The sequence below is a fragment of the Hyalella azteca genome, unplaced genomic scaffold, assembly GCF_000764305.2.
Source record: "Hyalella azteca isolate HAZT.00-mixed unplaced genomic scaffold, Hazt_2.0.2 contig1796, whole genome shotgun sequence".
NCBI classification, from domain to species: domain Eukaryota; kingdom Metazoa; phylum Arthropoda; class Malacostraca; order Amphipoda; family Hyalellidae; genus Hyalella; species Hyalella azteca.
In genome coordinates, this window is record NW_025932096.1 from 13164 (window position 1) to 31924 (window position 18761).

At 35.6% G+C, this 18761-nt stretch overlaps 1 protein-coding gene across 1 annotated transcript in view; it reads right to left on the reverse strand.

Annotated features, from left to right (window-relative positions):
* Positions 1-579: 579 nt before the first annotated feature.
* Positions 580-18761, reverse strand: part of LOC108678930 (acetylcholine receptor subunit alpha-type acr-16) — a 70354-nt gene continuing 52172 nt past the window's right edge. The window contains exons 9-13 of the mRNA XM_018167423.2: positions 5669-5778; positions 3679-3741; positions 3522-3575; positions 2053-2334; positions 580-1837 (exon numbers count right to left, since the gene is read on the reverse strand). Coding sequence (XP_018022912.1) covers positions 1712-1837; positions 2053-2334; positions 3522-3575; positions 3679-3741; positions 5669-5778 — 635 coding nt within the window. The 3' untranslated portion in view covers positions 580-1711. The remainder of the gene's footprint in view (positions 1838-2052; positions 2335-3521; positions 3576-3678; positions 3742-5668; positions 5779-18761) is intronic.

Sequence of the window (18761 nt, forward strand, 5' to 3'; positions counted from 1 at the left end):
GAACCTTGCTCTCACAGAACCCTGCTGATAGAATGAAATTTAGAGGGGTTGGCAGAAAACCGCGCGCTAGGGTGAAGATAAACAGGGGACTTCTAAGTAAGAGGTCAGTACAATATTCGAGATATGAGAGTTCCTTACAAGCTAGATATTGTTTGCATTGTCGTTTAAGACTCATTTCTAAAGGCTTGAGACAAAGGATGAACTCTAAACTATCCTGGACAATAAAGAAGTTGTTAGTCTAGAATAAAATGGACCTAAAGTATTGAAGACGCTGAGCAAAGTGAACAGGTTCTTGATAATAAGTTATCTCGTCGACACGATCCAAGTTCGCGCTGGCGAAGATTTAGGAGCACTTATTTCATTGAATGATATAATGAGGGGAGCTTCCGTATACTCCAGCCGTTCTCTGTTGAAAAATCTGTAAATTCGCATTTTTTTCTGTTCCTTATGTAACACTCTACATTAACGATTTACTCGTCGATTTCACTCATACATGAGATCTGAAGCTCATCAATACTATAATTACCAATAAACATGGTAAATTATTTTATTCAATCTTCAAAACTTAAAGTCTGCAATTTATTTCAAAATTCATCGTAATTATGTGACGCAAAATAAATCTTTAAATTTATACCCGATTTGAACTTCGAAAACATCTCAAAAAAAACATTTTTAACGATAGTCATACAAGCATCTTGGGCGACCTTTCTCCAAAAGTTGGATAATTTTGAGAACTCCTTAGGACACGCGTAGTATATACCACTAGACCAGCATGACTGAAGTAGCCAAGCAACGAAAGTATTGTCATTGGGTATCAAAAAATTATTCAAAAATATTAACATTGGTCTAGGTTCTAAACAGTAACTTCGAATTCTATTTTAAACTTCTTCGTTTTTTCTAATCGCCAGAAACTCAGATTTCCCTATTCCATTAATGATGTTCAACTTGATCGTTTTCATTATTTAAAACAACAGAATTTTTCGATACAGTCATCGTGAAGGCTGGAGATTCAATGCATTAACAAGCCGTTAGCAAAAACGTCCTGCTATTATATGCCATTATCGAGTGTAAAATCTGTTTCTATTATCCAAATAAATCGTTGAGCTCCTACTGATGCGTATCGATTCTATCGAAACTTGATAAGACCTCATGAATGTTTCCAAAACTTGTCAAACTTCTTACGCACATCAATCTTCCCAAAACAAAAGATGTATAGAATCCCAAAAAAGGGGTGGTAATTCTTTGCCAATTGGGCCGTTTCTTATTAAGTCAAGTGCTGGTGAATCAGGATGATAAATGGAAATGAATTTCTAGAAGGATCTATACAAGTCTTTTCTAAACTCAACGTCGTTGTTTGTTGAATTACCATCACTTCATAGCCATGAAGTGATAAATATTGCTTGACGATAATTTTTTATTGGGTACACATATACAGAGATTCTTCTTGAATTATCAAACAAAGTTCAGGTTCTGATGCAAACAGATGGAACATTTCTCTCAGCAAGAATTGAGGTTAGCTTTCTGAAGGATACTTCGTAGAAGAAGCGAGATTGCTTCAATATTATTTTCTGTCGATGAAGTTGCTTGAAGAATGAGATTCTTCACATAATGCAGCGATCTGAGAAAGTGCCGAAGAGACAACGTCGCTTCGCATAAACCAGAAAACGTATAAGATGCCGAAGAGAAAATAATTCTGCGCGGAGGCTCATTATTATGGAACCATGATGTGCGGTGCCGAAAGGAGCACAGCGACGGTAGCGGTCACTGTGAAGAGCGTAAACACGATCAGGCACATACGATCTACGACCATCGCCGCGAATCTCCAGTCGTTCGTGACCTGAAAAACGATAAATCGTGTCATCACTGAACTTTATTTATATTATTATATCTGATTTGAATACATTGGATATTTGCCACATATAGTCATAATACAAGAGAACATTCGATTGCAAAATGCTTGTTCATCAAAAATCGTTTACATAGAAGAATTGCGCAATGTCCTTATTAATCACCATTTTAATAGATAATATGAGTAGACCTCAGAATACTCACCTCGTATTCTTCATCATCTTTCCTGAGCTTGTCTGTTATAACTTTAATTTCTTTAAGGATAAGGTTGAGCTCTCTGGTACACTGCGACATGCAGGTATGCACCAGGTGTGTATCGTCTACGGAGTGCCCGGTATGCGGGATGCGCATGATACCCCCCACCGAGGTGCTGTTGTTGGTCGTATGCCCGGGATGGGGCAGAGTGTGAGCCCGAAAGTCGTCGTCAATGTCCAGCACGTTCGCCAACAGCGACTTGGATGATCGTTCCTGGAACGATGGAGGACACTGTGATCGAAATGAAAGCTGTACATAATGTCAGGGTGTTACGAAAAATAAATGTTATTAGGTTCATTAGTTTAATGTCTATATGATATAAAGTTTATTCATCCGTAAAGAAAAATTACCTATGTTTAGAGTTAGTTTAGTAAACGATGGAGGACACTGTGATCGAAATGAAAGCTGTATATAATGCCAGGGTGTTACGAAAAATAAATGTTATTAGGTTCATTAGTTTAATGAGTATATGATATAAAGTTTATTCATCCGTACAGAAAAATCAACTATGTTTGGAGTCAGTTAAGTAAACGATGGAGGACACTGTGATCGAAATGAAAGCTGTATATAATGTCAGGGTGTTACGAAAAATAAATGTTATTAGGTTCATTAGTTTAATAGTATATAATGTCAGGGTGTTACGAAAAATAAATGTTATTAGGTTCGTTAGTTTAATGAGTATATTATATAAAGTTTATTCATCCGTACAGAAAAATCACCTATGTTTGGAGTCAGTTAAGTAAACGATTGAGGACACTGTGATCGAAATGAAAGCTGAATATAAGGTCAGGGTGTTACGAAAAATAAATATTGTTAGGTTCGTTAGTTTAATGAGTATATGAAATAAGTTTATTCATCCGTACAGAAAAATGTACTATGTTTGGAGTCAGTTAAGTAAACATGATAGGTTATTGGACATGGGCTTGAATTCAGGAGGGAAATATCCAAGTAAATATCAATGAAAGAACGTGCATATCGTAAGATATGCACGTTCACCTAAGATAACAAGTACGGTGTCACGTAAGATAACAGTGATACTAACGGTGGATAACTTCATTGGATTCATCGGTATGACTTAGTTTGTTAAACCAAATTCATTTAACATTCAATCACGCCCACGAAAATAACTGTGTCTTAAATTATTATTCGCTTTTCCCGAGTTCATTTCATGCTATGAAAGATAATTATGTAACTACAGTTTATTTTTCAATCAAGCCCGCGAAAATAACTGTGTCTTAAATTATTATTCGCTTTTTCCGAGTCCATTTCATGCTATGAAAGATAATAATGTAACTACAGTTTATTTATTACCCACCTTGAGCTCGAGCTCCTTCATCTTATTGTTCATCATGATCGTCTTCCTAGTGATTTCATGCTATGAATGATAATTATGTAACTACAGTTTATTTATTGCCCACCTTGAGCTCGAGCTCCTTCATCTTGTTGTTCATCATGATCGTCTTCCTCGTGATTTCATGCTATGAAAGATAATTATATACCTACAGTTTATTTATTACCCACCTTGAGCTCGAGCTCCTTCATCTTGTTGTTCATCATGATCGTCTTCCTCGTGATCTTCTCCCCAGGACGATGCATCCTGAGCACCCACGGCAGCCATTGCAGGAACATGCTTCTCACCTGCAAGATATTTCATATTAAGCAACCAGTAGAATATGGTTAACTATATTATTATGTTATAAATTATTTAAATATATAATAATATTAATCAACCAATAGAATATGGTTAACTATATTATTATATGTTATAAATTATTTGAATATATAATAATATTAAGCAACAATAGAATAATGTTTACTATATTATTATATGTTATAAATTATTTGAATATATAATAATATTAAGCAACAATAGAATAATGTTTACTATATTATTATATGTTATAAATTATTTGAATATATAATAATATTAAGCAACAATAGAATAATGTTTACTATATTATTATATGTTATAAATTATTTGAATATATAATAATGTTAAGCAACCAATAGAATATGGTTAACTATATTATTATATGTTATAAATTATTTAAATATATAATAATATTAAGCAACCAATAGAATATGGTTAACTATATTATTATATGTTATAAATTATTTAAATGTATAATAATATTAAGCAACCAGTAGAATATGGTTAACTATATTATTATATGTTATAAGTGATTTAAATGTATAATAATATACAATTATATATGTTGGAATCAAACTATGATATCATGAAAAAATGCAAAATTATTAATCATAATAAAATTAATTTTATGATAAAAAGCCGCAAACTATTGTGCAAGTCCTTTTAGCCATGAAGCAAAGCTGTTATCAAATGTCAGGGGTGTTAAAATATAGTAATTTGAATTACAATACATTATAGTAAAAAAATTGTACATAGTCTTAGGCAGTGTAGAAGTTTAATTCATAGACAAAATTATAAATATTATAATAATAAAAAGAAAAATATTTCCTTATAACGGTGATGAAAATTTAGCTGAAGAATATATTATTTAATTAGCGCGCTTCCGGGGCCGAAATATCGACAATCAAAGACAATGAATACAAAATGCACGGTGCAACAGTCGATAATGAATGAATGAATATGCACAATGAATAAAAAATGCACGGTGCGCGCAGCACTGCAACAGTCGTGCGCAGCACTGCAACAGTCGTGCGCAGCACTGCAACAGTCGCGCTGCGCTCTTAAAGGCGATCTGCCGGTGCTACGCCGCTCGCCAGCCTTCGTCTACTCGCGCCCAGAATCTGCCTCCGTTAGCGTGAATAGAAATGCCTATATTTGCATGCGATAAATTTGAAACTGTGATAATTAAATTTCATGGTCGAGTTTTATTTCGTCGGAACCAATAACCAGCAGTTTGTTTTTCTTTGAAACTCGAATATCTATTCAGTCACCTGCTCAAATTTGTTATAAATGATAACATTCATGCACAAGATAGTTTTGGAAATGAATTCACATATAGCTAGTACTATTGAATATGAATGAATTTGATTTTCTAACCTTATTATCAGAGGGAGATTGACTTAAACTCTTGCATTCAATAAATTATTGACTTTTACTTCTCTAAGAAAAGGCGACTTCCTTCAATAAGTTCATACCACTTCATACCAACTTTTATAAAAGTGATTGAAACTTTCCCCTGGATTTGGTATTTGTACTTTTAAAACAAACGATGTTTTGTGGTGACATTTAAACTCCATTAATAATGAGGGAACTTTCTCTAGATAGTGAAGCGAAATAATAATAAAATACGATGTAAATACTCACCATGGGTGACATTTCATGCGTGTCGGCAGACCGGTGATGGTAGTTGAGTATAAGTACGGTATAATATTATAATACGAGGTAAATACTCACCATGGGTGACATTTCATGCGTGTCAGCAGATCGGTGATGGTAGTTGAGTATAAGTACGGTATAATAATAAAATACGAGGTTAATACTCACCATGGGTGACATTTCATGCGTGTCGGCAGACCGGTGATGGTAGTTGAGTATAAGTACGGTATAATATTAAAATACGAGGTAAATACTCACCATGGGTGACATTTCATGCGTGTCGGCAGACCGGTGATGGTAGTTGAGAATAAGTACGGTGCTAACGACACTTGATGCCACCATGAACATGATGCAGTTGAAATACGTGCCTGCGTTAACGCGGAGACCGGACAGAAGAAAAAAAATATTAGACCAACTTGTATGGATATTATTTTATGCAACTTGGACGCATCGAGATAATAATTAAGTGTTATTACCCCATTATTAAAACTCCATCTAATTATACCTTCGATTCCCGTACAAACTTCTGCAGATCCACAAGGAAACTACAAGCAAGTATTGAATTAGAAGTTTACCAATACGCTGCTTCTTTGCGTGTTTTAAAGGACTCTTCGTAAAATTATTTGTTGCCTATTACATCTACGTTATGCAAGAATAAAGCTTGTGAGGACAAACACATACTTTCGCAGTAAAGACAGAATTGATATAAATCCTATGGCGTAAGCTTGAATTATATATATATAATTATATATATATACGACACAACGAAGACATCGAGCAGCTACGAGACATGAAGTGCACAAAACACGAGCAGTGCAAAGTCTATGAGCTGGGGCTTGCCTCGTTGTTGAGAGGAGTGAGAGGAATGTAAATTAAGTTAATTACATTGCCGTTCATCATAGACAGAAGTAATGATAAACAGATTGGGTTTCATGCAAAAAATCGGGTATTAAAGAATTGATTAAAAAATTAAAGTATACTTATGAGATCATTTATATTGAATTCGTATCCGTCGTTGATGTTTTTTCTATTCAAAAGCGTTATATTCCTCACTGTGTACATAGTTATTCCGATCGAAGTACTTCAATTCTAACCAATAAAACTCGATGCGTCAAAGTTGCTGAGCATATCAAGATTAATAATACATATAATTAAGCGGACCTTACGTAATACACAACATATATGACTTCATGCTTCCAAGCATCACAATTTCTACAAGCGCATGCACTTTTCATGAGTTTAAGTGACACAAAACATACCAGACTGAAAGCAGTTACACGGTATTTACTGTTGTTGCTTAAGCAAGACTCGGCTTTCAGATAATCTGGCTTATTTTATTGATATAAAACAATTTTTTACAGGTGCTCTTATTATCTCCAGGAACCAATATGTTCAGTCCGATATATACACTTGGGGTTTTAAAAAAATCAGGCAGAAGGGATTGAACAAATTTTCATGCATTAATCTACGAGTTAAATACTTCAGAATAAAATTGAATAGAATTATTTTAAAATTGGAATTTTTTCATTAAGTTCAGTAAGTTTCTCATTTAGTTGTAAATTCAGCCACTTTAGAGATAAAATTTTAATTTTAATTATAGTTTGAACTCCGAAGACTGAAAGTCAAACTTAGTAAACTATTTTCAGGCCCGATTTTTTTTCAATCGTAGATTGACCCGAATCACTTCAGACGAATTCAAACCTGCATTCTTTATTCGTTTAAACAACTTGAATTTAATCCACATTATGTACGACAGTCTTAAGGTTGTTAGAAACGAAGGAAAACACGAGTTACAACGGCTATTATAGGAGGTTGCTACAGGGAACGTATCGATACAGGTTTTTTGATATTATTTAGAGCTGTCGGTTTCAACTTGAATAATTCGATGGAAGGGTACCAGTTATAAGTTTAGGTTACGAATATTAGTTCTCTTTAAGCTCAGCCATCGATACTTGGAGGCCTGAGAAGGAGAGTCTCAGAATTTGATTTCACTTGTATTTTTATGGAAATTTATGTTAAAGGATGTTCGGTTTACTTCCAGTTTTTTATGATAGATAACGAATATTATGTTTTTATATAATTTAGCATAGTAATCGTGTATATGCGCGGTTCAGCGGTGGAGCTGAGTGTATAATATAATATATGTATAAGATAAATATTAAAAATATTATGCTTTGATGAGAAATGAATGAAAATTACAGATGGATGGTTCGATCGAATGATGTGTCATTTGTTTATATATTGAGTTAGTATTTTGTTCATATTTTCTGTTAGAGGCGCTACACACTCGCAGACGCTGTAATCCACATAGAATAGTTAGTAAGCTTAATATTTATTAGATTATATTAGTTAAGCGAATTAGAGCCTTCAGGTAGCTGCTACAGTTTGCATAGCGCACCCTCCAGCTTCAATGTTATGAATGCATGATACCTAAACCGCTAAAATCTGAAAAAAAAAATCATTGATAAAACTAGTGAATTTCGATCCCAGTCGTTCACATCTCCAAAACGTAGCAGAGAGACATGCTTTAGCGATGATGATGCAGCTATCACTCAAGGTTGAGCAAGATTATGATCAACTGTCGATTTCTATGAAGCAGTTTCATATTTTTGGTGAATAAATTTTAGGAACTTAAATGACAGCCGCATCACCTTTGCTTATTCTTCCCTCGAGAAATGATCCGATCTGTTAACTGGAAAATTGAGTCGGGATGCAGTAGGCGTATCACAAATGTATAGCACTCATAACTCTTGAGAAGTTGCGTATCGTGGCAGTATAGTAAATGTGATACCAATCAGAGCGAATTTGATTTTTGGGATTGTTACGCCAGCTTCGAAGACAGAGGTAAGGTTTACATGTCGGCGCCGAAATTTCTGACAGATTTAATGATTGGAGTAGAAAGATATTGGCGTAGTGCTGGCGCATGCTTCGTCGTGGACAAGGTCGTAAGACGCTCGTTGCATGCACAGCCCAATGTAACTTTTACGACGGCAAGTTCATTGCAAACTTCAGGAGGCCAATAAACGGTATTGATCGCTGCCATATACTTCTGACAAAGGGACTATGTGCACAGATCAATGCAAAGAATTTCCCAACACAAAGTTAAAAAATGTGCATGGAAGCAATAGAAAGTACTCAAGTATATAGTTGGGACTCTCGCATGTCCAGATAATTGAAAGCAGTCCAAGGAAGCTTATATAGATGAAAACTAGAAATCAGACTGAAGATAAACGGAAATACCGAAATTTTAAAAAGGAAACAAAGAAACAAAAAGTGAACACTCCACATTACAGAATACGACAAACGAGAGACGCCACACATCACCATCATCTGTATACTTCTCAAACATTGATCGATCAATAAATATTGAGCAAAGAAATTCTTCGAAATAAATTGACTTTTTGTGGGCAATCGTTTTAACTTATTTACATGTGTTGCCTGCGAATAGAAATGGAAGCTCGCACGCAAATGAGGATTTCTCATAGCTGGAATGTAGCGCTTGCATTTTGTGATAGAAACCTGACACAATCCGACAGAAAATGTAGGCCGGAGTGTGGAAGAAGCAAGAGCTAGAAGATGATAACGGTCTCAGGCATTATAGGTAAGTATGCGTGATCTCAGTGCTCTGTTGCGCAGCACCAAGTTCAAAAAGTGGTATGATGCCTTTAGTGATGAATCATCCAGTGTCATAGAGGAAGTAAGGAGATTTATATGGTAGAGGCAAGGGCATCTATGCGGTGGAATTATTCAAGCGCCCGTAACTTTGTCATTCGCTATAGGAATCAAATGCTCTCAAAAATGGCCAATCAAAAGTATGAGTATATGCAGTCTTCGAATGATCGAGCTAGCCAGAAATAGAAAAGGAAGAAGTGCAAGTACCTATGAGTGGCAGTTCTGAAGACTGTGGTAAGGTATCATTCACCATTTCTGAGAAGATACACATTGCCAGCAACACCGTCACACCTGCTCAAACATCGCTTGTCTCATCAACCAAACAGAGGCTTTACCGACGCCAATAATGTGATATCATGTGGACTTTTCATCCCGTTGCCCCTTTCAGCTAGATGAAATGAAAATCGAAAACTTTTAGGTTCTAAATTCACTTTAGCAGCCATCACTCAAACTAGTACTAGTAACTCAAACTAGTATTATGCGATGTTTGTGTTTTTATTTGCTGGATTCAAAACTTGAGTTGAAAACATGGACTGTAGGATTATAATTTTTATACTGAATTTTTACTCTAGAAATAATCGCAATGAAATGACAATACATACAAAGAAGTCCATTTTCGGCTCTGCTATGGTTTTCATACCAGTGCAAGTACGATATTCAGAAAAGATATATTCACTGTACAAAGATTAATTTACAGGCAATCTTAAGGCATGGGAGGAAAGTAGGTTCAAGCTCTTCTGCTCCAAGTTTTTCAATAAAAATTTTACCATGTCAAGCTATTGAAAAGGATGGGAGTGGTGACGCGTGGTTAACTTCCGTTAAGCTTTGAAGAAATGATAGGAGGTCAAAAAACCTTTCATTGGAAATGAAGCTGGTCATTTAATTTTACGTAACCTTGGAAAAAGAGAGTTAAGATTTGAACAACTAATGATTACTAACATTTGGGCATATTCAACTGAGTGATTAGGGTGAGTATGGCAAATTGGGCGTTTTCGATAGGAAGAGATTAGGTGCAGAAGATCTGCCTGCTTTTTCAGACTGGATTCTAAATTTAAAGAGAGATAAAATGTATCAGAAATTGTTTCGGTGACTAGAAGTATTGAAATAATTTATTACTTGTTTATAAATTTCCACTAACGAACAATACAATCATTTTAATTGAGGGAAACAATAATTTTATTTGAAGATAAAGTTTCTATTAGTATGTACGTCATTTTACTGTATATTTTTGTTTTCTCTTGCCTGCCTACGACTCATCAATATATTACAATTGAAGATAAAGTTTCTACTAGTATGTAGGTCATTTTATTGTATAATTTTGCTCTCTGTTTCCTGCCTACGACTCATCAATATATTACAAGCAATGTTTGGAAGCTCACAACAGATGGCAGATGTGTGACTCACTCAGACATCGGGAACAAATTAAGCCGTGCGTACGGTTACCATGACAACATATTTATTCCTTGGAATGATGCTCAATAAAATTATTTATTTTATCACATCGCCCAGTTTACAGTGACTGCTGAAATTATTTAAAGGTAAGCGGACGGTAAGAGTTTCATGAACATCGACTGCGGCAGGAAGTTATTGTGAAACTAATTAGCATAAATTGTCTTGATTGATTTATTTAACTTTTGCTCAGTTTGAACCCAAGAAATAGGCCGACTTAATTTGTTTATACGATCAGGATGAAATAGAATTAATATCATTATTATATCATTGCAGGAGTAGCGGGCATCCCGGTGACGACACAAAAGAGACCAAGATTTAGAAGTGAGGTGAACACCGAATACTGGGAAAACGCAGGCGTTTCCAAACCAAAAAGAAATATAGTTAGATAGATAAAGGTTATAAAATATAAACAAACGAGCGACCAATATAGAGAGAGAGATGTAGATTTGGTCGATTTTGTCGTAGCATTTGTTACGATGAGGAAATGGAGGTAGCAGTGCATATTTGGTCTAGCTAACCTAACAGAGGCACTGCATCTGATGTCTGCGGCAGCGTGTTGTTCACCAGTTCAGAGAACACGCATAACGAAAGCAGTACTGCAACACCTGTTCGCGGGAAACCCAGCCAATGTAATGGGCAGTTACCATTCAATGGTTTCCATGTAATGGGCAGTTACCAATCATCATCCAATGGAAACCATGTAATAAGTAGTTAACATTCATCATCCAATGGAAACCATGTAATGGGTAGTTAACATTGATCCTCCCATCACCTGTAAGGCTATTAGACAACACCACCAAGGCAGGGTTTCGGCTTGGATCGGCCACGCTATGACTTCGAAGATTAAGGCCTGAACCACCAGGCAGCTAACGTTGAAATAACGTTTATTAAACGTTGTTTCAACGTCTTTTACCTGAAGAGGAGCTCCGGCCAACTGAAATGCGGAGGCAGTGCTGCTAATTATTCCTTATCATTAATGCCTTGAAACGAATTGTTATTCTTTCGAGTAATTTTCCTCTTGCTCTGAGTTATTCGTGTTAACATTGGTCATTTTATTCGAGCGCTTGATCGTAGAGACCTTTTGCGAAAGTTATTTATAATTAGTAGCTATTAAATTGATTAGTTTTTCTCACTAATGGGCTCAATTAAATATCAGAAATTATGTAACAATTTTTAAATATTTTAATTTTCAATTATCTTGCCTCTAATTTGATGTCAGGTCAACATAATAAAATGAAACATTCATTCCGTGTGATGGCTCGAACGATTTCAATTCAGTTTGAACGTTAGGATGGCAGTTGAAATCATGTTATTTCACTGTAAAAAATTATCTTTCAAAATTAATGGATGATATGCAAAAGTTTTCAACTTAATCTTATATTAATGAATGATTTTTAAAGTTGATACTTAGGAATGTCTTTTCAATAAATTAACTATGAGACGAAGAAGTTAGCTGTGCCACATATTGAATTACTCTTGCCATATAAGGGAATGATATACCAATAAATTTTCGGCGAGATTTTGTCATTTGGTTTACAGTTTCAGAAAATATCATCAATTTATTTAAAACTTCTCGATATCATGATAAGTATATATTTCAGAGGAAACATGAAAATTAGAAGAATGGTATATCTCAACTTAGACTAATTTCCTTAATCTATTGAAAATCAACAGATTATTTAGCAACACGAAAAAATGTAATTTATTTGGCATCATTAGTATCAATTATCAATAATTATGCTTATTTACTTATTTGCAGCTTTAAGAAATAACTCAAGAGAAGCGCAGGGAATTTATAAAAAGATCAAATTGAACGTAAGAAGTAAAGAGTAAACAAAAGGGTAACGAGCGTGTAAGGGAGAAATAGCCTCCGCAGAGGGGCGTTAGGATGTGTTCCGCTTTTCGTCGTCCCAGACCATATTTTAGGTGCGTCAAATTTTAGCTTCGTGAACGGCGAAGTCAAAGTCTTGAGATTTTTTATTGGTAGTCTGTATTTAAAGGTTCATTGGTATGTTAACAAATTTTGTCGTACACCTAAAGGAAGCAGAGTTTACGCAAGGCAAAGAAACGGAACGATAAGCTCCTGTAACAGTTCTAAATTATAGGGCAATTTGCATAACAAACATCCAAAACTACGTTTCCTAGGCCTAAGTTAGAGTGCGTCTCGTGGAGACATTAGCAGTTTTTTTTAACATATCTTGGGTCGAGTCACCATCTGGAGTTACGTTCCTTTGTTTTATATTTATCTTTTTATATTGAAAGGATACCGCATGGATACTACGGGTATGTGGCTAACACGCAAATTGCAGGCGCACGTTTTGTTTTGCAAACATTTAAGCAAACGCTGAAAGTAAATACTAGACTTTGAGCCACATGATAAAGTGAAGGAGCTGGATGTTCGTGAAGTGTGAGTATAGCATCAAACACAGCAGCAAACGACGATCATAGCACAACTTATTGAAGCGACGCTTGGCATCGCAGATGTGTCTTCCGAGGCCAAAATTGGACCATCACAAGTTTTATAACTAGAAACAACGAATTCAACGCACACAGCAACTACGTATTCAAAGTACGAATCAACGAAATTTTCCTCGATTTCAAGAGGCTTCAGAAAACTCGGCTCTGAAAAATTTTCTATTTCATTTTGAGACGGTAAAATTTTGTGCAATAAGAGTGGTAATCGAAGGAGTGGGTTTAGCGGCGATTTAGATTGTGTGAAATGGTCTAATTTTGGCCGCAATCAGAACAGAAGTTTCGCATTAGCTGCCATGGCGACATTGAGTCCAAACTAGACACCACCTGCAACAATAGTTAGTCTTTTGACTGCCCCATAACTTATACGTCGACAAGCTTTCATAATCCGTCGAGTATTTTTATTATGCATTGAATTGTGTTAACTTTCAAATTACTATGACCCAAAAAATTTTAATTAAGCAAAGTGTTGTATCAAAAGTAATTTTTGTGTTAACCATGTATTGGAAATAAAAGTCTGAAACTGCAAGGAGCCCAGCAGTTTAAATGTATTAAGTGAACAAACTTTCCAGAAAGACGGTGAATAAGATTGAATTGTAATTATTCCGCGTCGCATTTTCGCACAAATGGCTCCAGAACAGTGTGCAAAATTTTCTCTAGAAAATTTAAACGACGTTATTTGTACTGACATAAATTTCACGAATAAGATGATATAGATAAAAAAAGTACAGGTTTTATTACATGGTTCCATGATCGGTAGAACCAAAATCTGGTAATAATGTTTTTCTTTCGAATTCTCATCAAAGTTATATTAAATTGATAGATTTGTTCAACGTTGAATAAGTTTGAGGGCTGCCAGAAATTCACGATGAGATCAATTAGCCGAGCCTTATCCAGTTAACGTCATGCCGCGTCCACACCAGACGCCAATGCTGCGGACACGTTTCCAGATCATTCGTCATCGCAATTGTGACCAAATTATCTGGAAAACCATGTCCGTGACCAGAATTTTTAAACAATGTTGGCCTGAAATTAGCTTGGTGTGGACGGGCCTTAACCCTGTCAGCAGCAAGTAGTTTCATAGCGGCAAGAGACAATTTTATTCCGGCAAATGTTTAATGTTATCGACGACGACAAACTTGCACGCCAACAAAGTTACAATACAACTTCAACTTTATTCAAACTCGTAAGTTAGAAGTAGAACTAATACTGACATTAGAAGCAAAACATGTGCATTTGAATGCGTTTAAACAGTCCTTAAATGGACTACCTGCCGCCATTACAGGGTTAAATAACGTAGTTGAACCACCGATCGAATGGATTCGATGAGGATGATGTACCTAGAACAGGCATGGCGTCTGACACTTGAGGTAGCGTCTCGGTGACGAGGTTGTGAAACACTGTCAACGACAGCAGTATTGTTACGCCTGCACGGATAAGAACATACGTCAGAGACCGAACTCCGTCCGGTCAATTATTGCATGGAATGCTCTTAACCGCCACGGGTATTATCAACGCTTAGTTGTTCTTTTCAGTTGATTTCTATTTGTTTAGTAAATTATGTTTTTAAATTGGGATGATATTCAATAATTGGGTAATTGTTTCGAGATAACAGTGTGAGGACTAACAAACCTTTCGATGTGATTGTTGTACTGTGTTTAATAATTGATGAGTGAAGGTGTTCCGATGTGTGCATTTTTTAACAACGACGGACGCAGTTTAAATGTGATAAAATTTTATTCACTGTCGATGATTTTGGTGTTTTATTAATAATCAATATTTTGTGAATTACGTCAGTGCTCTTAACATTCACTGCTTCTAAAGGGTCATATTTAACCAAACGCATATACCTTTTCTCTGGATAATTGAATTACTGAAAGTATCTTGGTTGTTGGAAAGGATGAAACGCGATTATGAGGAAAATAAAATGAATTGATATGACAATCTCTATCTTTCTAAATTGAAAATAATAGCTGTTTTCAAGAATCTCATTGGTCATCATATGCCACAATTAAATTTCAGTTAAAGAAGATTCATAAATATTCAAGTATAAGAACAAATACTGACATAACGTTAATTATTAGGAAATTGACGTGTCGTGAAGTTAGGCCTTAGGCTCAACAACAAATCTGTATTATTTTAAATAGAGAATAAATCTTTTTCAGAGCCCGCTGACTTTCAAATGAAAACTCACTCTATGAGCAAAAACTTTCTTGCAGCGGTGCAGCAAAAACCACGATTACTAGAAAATCAGCAAAAAACACGATTGCTAGAAAATCAGCAAAAACCGCGATTACTAGAAAATTGGACGTCCCATTTTTCCCGCCGACATGAGTCATCAACCAAGAAAGCTAAAGAGTTTGATTAAAGACCATGTTTCTAATCAGTTTGAGTCTAGATTTTTATAGGCAAAAATTTGAATATATGCAAAAAATGTGTACTAAAGTTCTGCGCGTTGTTTCAATATTTATTGGCTAAATTTCCCATCAGAAATTCATCTTCGATTCGAAAGGAATTGAATTGCAGGATAAATATTAATGTAAATATTAATAACACAAATTAATAGAAAAGCTTGCATGATAAAATCTTTAAAGATATTATCGTTTCTTTTCAGCACTTAAATCAAAGCATATTAACTAACACTGAATGACTTTACATAATAAATAAAATTTTTGTGAGATGATTTGAAAATGTATGCAGATGCATGATGTAGAAATGATAAGGTTTCTGAAATTTCTGGACACTAAAAATATCGCACAAAGTTTCAAAATGTATTTACTTTATTTGTGTTCCTAATATGATTTAGTAAGAAATTACCTAATACATACGTATACGTCGAATTTTATTCAAAAAATGTTTTAAGAAACTGTGGCCACATACAATAATTAATTTAGTGCCGAGTACAGATAGCAGGATTCGCATATAATGGAATATCTTTTATATGTTCATGAATGTTATAGTGGAAGTGGATGCAAGCTTGAGTGAAGATTCGAATCGTGGTATTCAACAATTTTGGAGATGTTGATGAATTAGGTGATCACACTGCATGGCTTCGACTAGAAGCAGTTATGTGTTATTAAGTATTATTTTTAAAATTGGAATCCTTGCATGTATTTTGCCTTGAACTTGTTAGGAAAATCAGTTAGATTTTTTCTGTGTACTTTTGCCAGGATTTGAGTTAGAATCATAAAACTTTCATAATTAGCGAACGAATTTTAATTACAATATTGCTAGTAAAGGTTGAAGCACATTTTCCGCTATTTTATGCCTCCGAATATTTACAAAAAAATAGTAAATTAAAGGAATTTCTGGTTGTTTGGCACGAATATCCACGGATATTCAAACAATAAATGAATTTACAATTAGCAAGAAATTAATTTCATAATTGAACATCAATGAATTTGTTCAATGATTCAAGTATTGTTTGATTATCGCACGGAGATTGTTAATGATTTAAACAAAACTCACGCAATCGTTGCAAATTAACTGTCAAAAATGTTTCTGAAAATATTTATTACGCACAAAAATTGCATGAAAAAATCGCCGACTTATTTCATTACTGCACAAAACGACCACAAATTCTCTATCCTACTCTTCTCTTTAGAAAACTAAATAAAATCTCGGCGAATACCAAAAAAAAAACATTGAACCGGTTAGTTAATAGCTTCGCATTTGGTTTTCACTCTCAACAGAATTGCGTCACTTGCATTGCACCAGAATTTTATTTATCATTAAGTTAGAAAATAAGTTTAAGATCGCGAGGTCAGGTCGACAGCATCGAATAACTTTTATAGATTGAAACATAAAAGAACTGCACTGAAGATTTTCATCATGTTCCCGATATTAAACAAATAGGTCCCATCACAGCTCTGGGATACCAATACGTATTTTATTTAGTCCAGTTAATCAAGTTCTACAGACAATCCCTCAGTATCCAAGTATGAAACGACTTCGCCGAAAACTACTCCTCCTATATAAGTCCAGAAAGCGAAGTCTAAAACGGAAAATTTCGATCAATAAAGCAACGCCATGTAAGGTATAAAGAAAATGTCAGGCTGGAAAAACAATATTGCATGCAGCGGAGCACACACACATTCAACCAGTGGCGGAAATAACGTGATTCTATAGAACAGAATACGGGATGCCGATTCAAGTTTACATGGAAAACACGGAAAACAATTACTGCGGACGAGCGCTAGAACATCAGCACAGTAAATCAGCAAATGTCTTCAAAGAGTAATTAATTAATAAATATTTCTCCAGATTTAAATTAAACATGAAACCCCTATAATAATGAAATGATTACCTAGAAGTGGTACTGCGTCACTGGTTGTGGGCATGGTATCGTTAACCATGTTTGAGAATACGGTCAATGAGAGTAAGATGGTAACGCCTGGAAGATTAACATCAAAATAAAGAAAAGTCACTAGAAAATAACAAAATATAATAAACTGTTTGTGTGAATTGTTTAAACCAAGATAACGGCTGAAAGAACAGTACTGAAGCAGTGCAAAAGAAGTGTTGGCGAAATTCGCAGCTATTCTAACGTAACTCGAGTGTACGTGTATAGAGAGATGACATCTTCGAACAAACGGCGTGAATCATTACAAGTGAAAGATGCCAGGCAAGGCAGCGTAACTACTATAGATAGATGGTGAAATGGCACATACGAGCAAAGTTTTCGTACCTATTAAGGGAACGGACTCGCTTGTCGTAGGCATGGTTCCCGTGACCATGTCAAGGAACACAGTGAGGGATAGGAGGACGGTCACGCCTACAAGAACGCAATCGTCAAACTCAACAAAGTAAACCAAAACAAGGGGAACACCAGATTAATATAGCAGCAGTGAAGTATTCTGAATCGGGGCGCATGCCGAAGGCCAGCTTCAGACTTAGTTCATATTCCTTTCCCTTTGTAAGAGGGCTAGAGGTCATAGAAGCCTATGAAGTCAACTTATGAAACCATAGCGTCTTATGTTCACAGCCACCACTTAAGCATGCTAAATGTAAGCATGGCTATTCTGAACCTGACCAAGACTCTTCTGGCCTCACCTCTTCGGGCCTGACCTACTCAAGGTGCAACATTTCTCAACTCAAAACGAACCTGAATGGACTTAACCTAACCTCATTGGCTGCAGGAAGTTGGAAAGGCGGTCCAAGTGTACTGGTAGAGCCAGTCATTGGCTGAAAGAAGGTTGTGAGCCGGTAGAGCGTGAATAGGTTGGGCCTGAAGAGGTTAGGCCAGAGTAGGTACAGCCGGGCTTGGAACTGCCTGCTTATGAGCGAGCATGCTTAATCATTGGCTGAAGACCTACGGCGCTATTATCTTTCGGCAGTGTGTCGCTTGTCTGGATTATTGAGTTCAAGAGTATGCTGCGGCTTCTAGCTCTCAGGCTGAGTAATGGTGGCATGGTGAGGCTAGGCATTGGCTCCGGGGCTTTTATAAGAGTTTAATTTGTGGCCTACGGCTGCGCCCCCTTCTGAATCAAACCATTTATTTTGATCATTCCTCTGAAGAAAATGAATTACAAAATGCAAGCAAAATGAAACAAGTAAATTCTGAACTCAAATTTGTTACAGTATCTACGAAAGAAAAGCGGCCTCGAGGCATACGCCTCTCAGCCAGATAGGCCCAATTGGAGGTCGGTAATAGAATTGAAATGAAAAAAATCTTGTTCTTGGGTCTAAATTTGAATTTACATTCAGAGAGTGAGTTAGTAATCGATAAATAGTTGAAACTTTGTAATTAATCAGA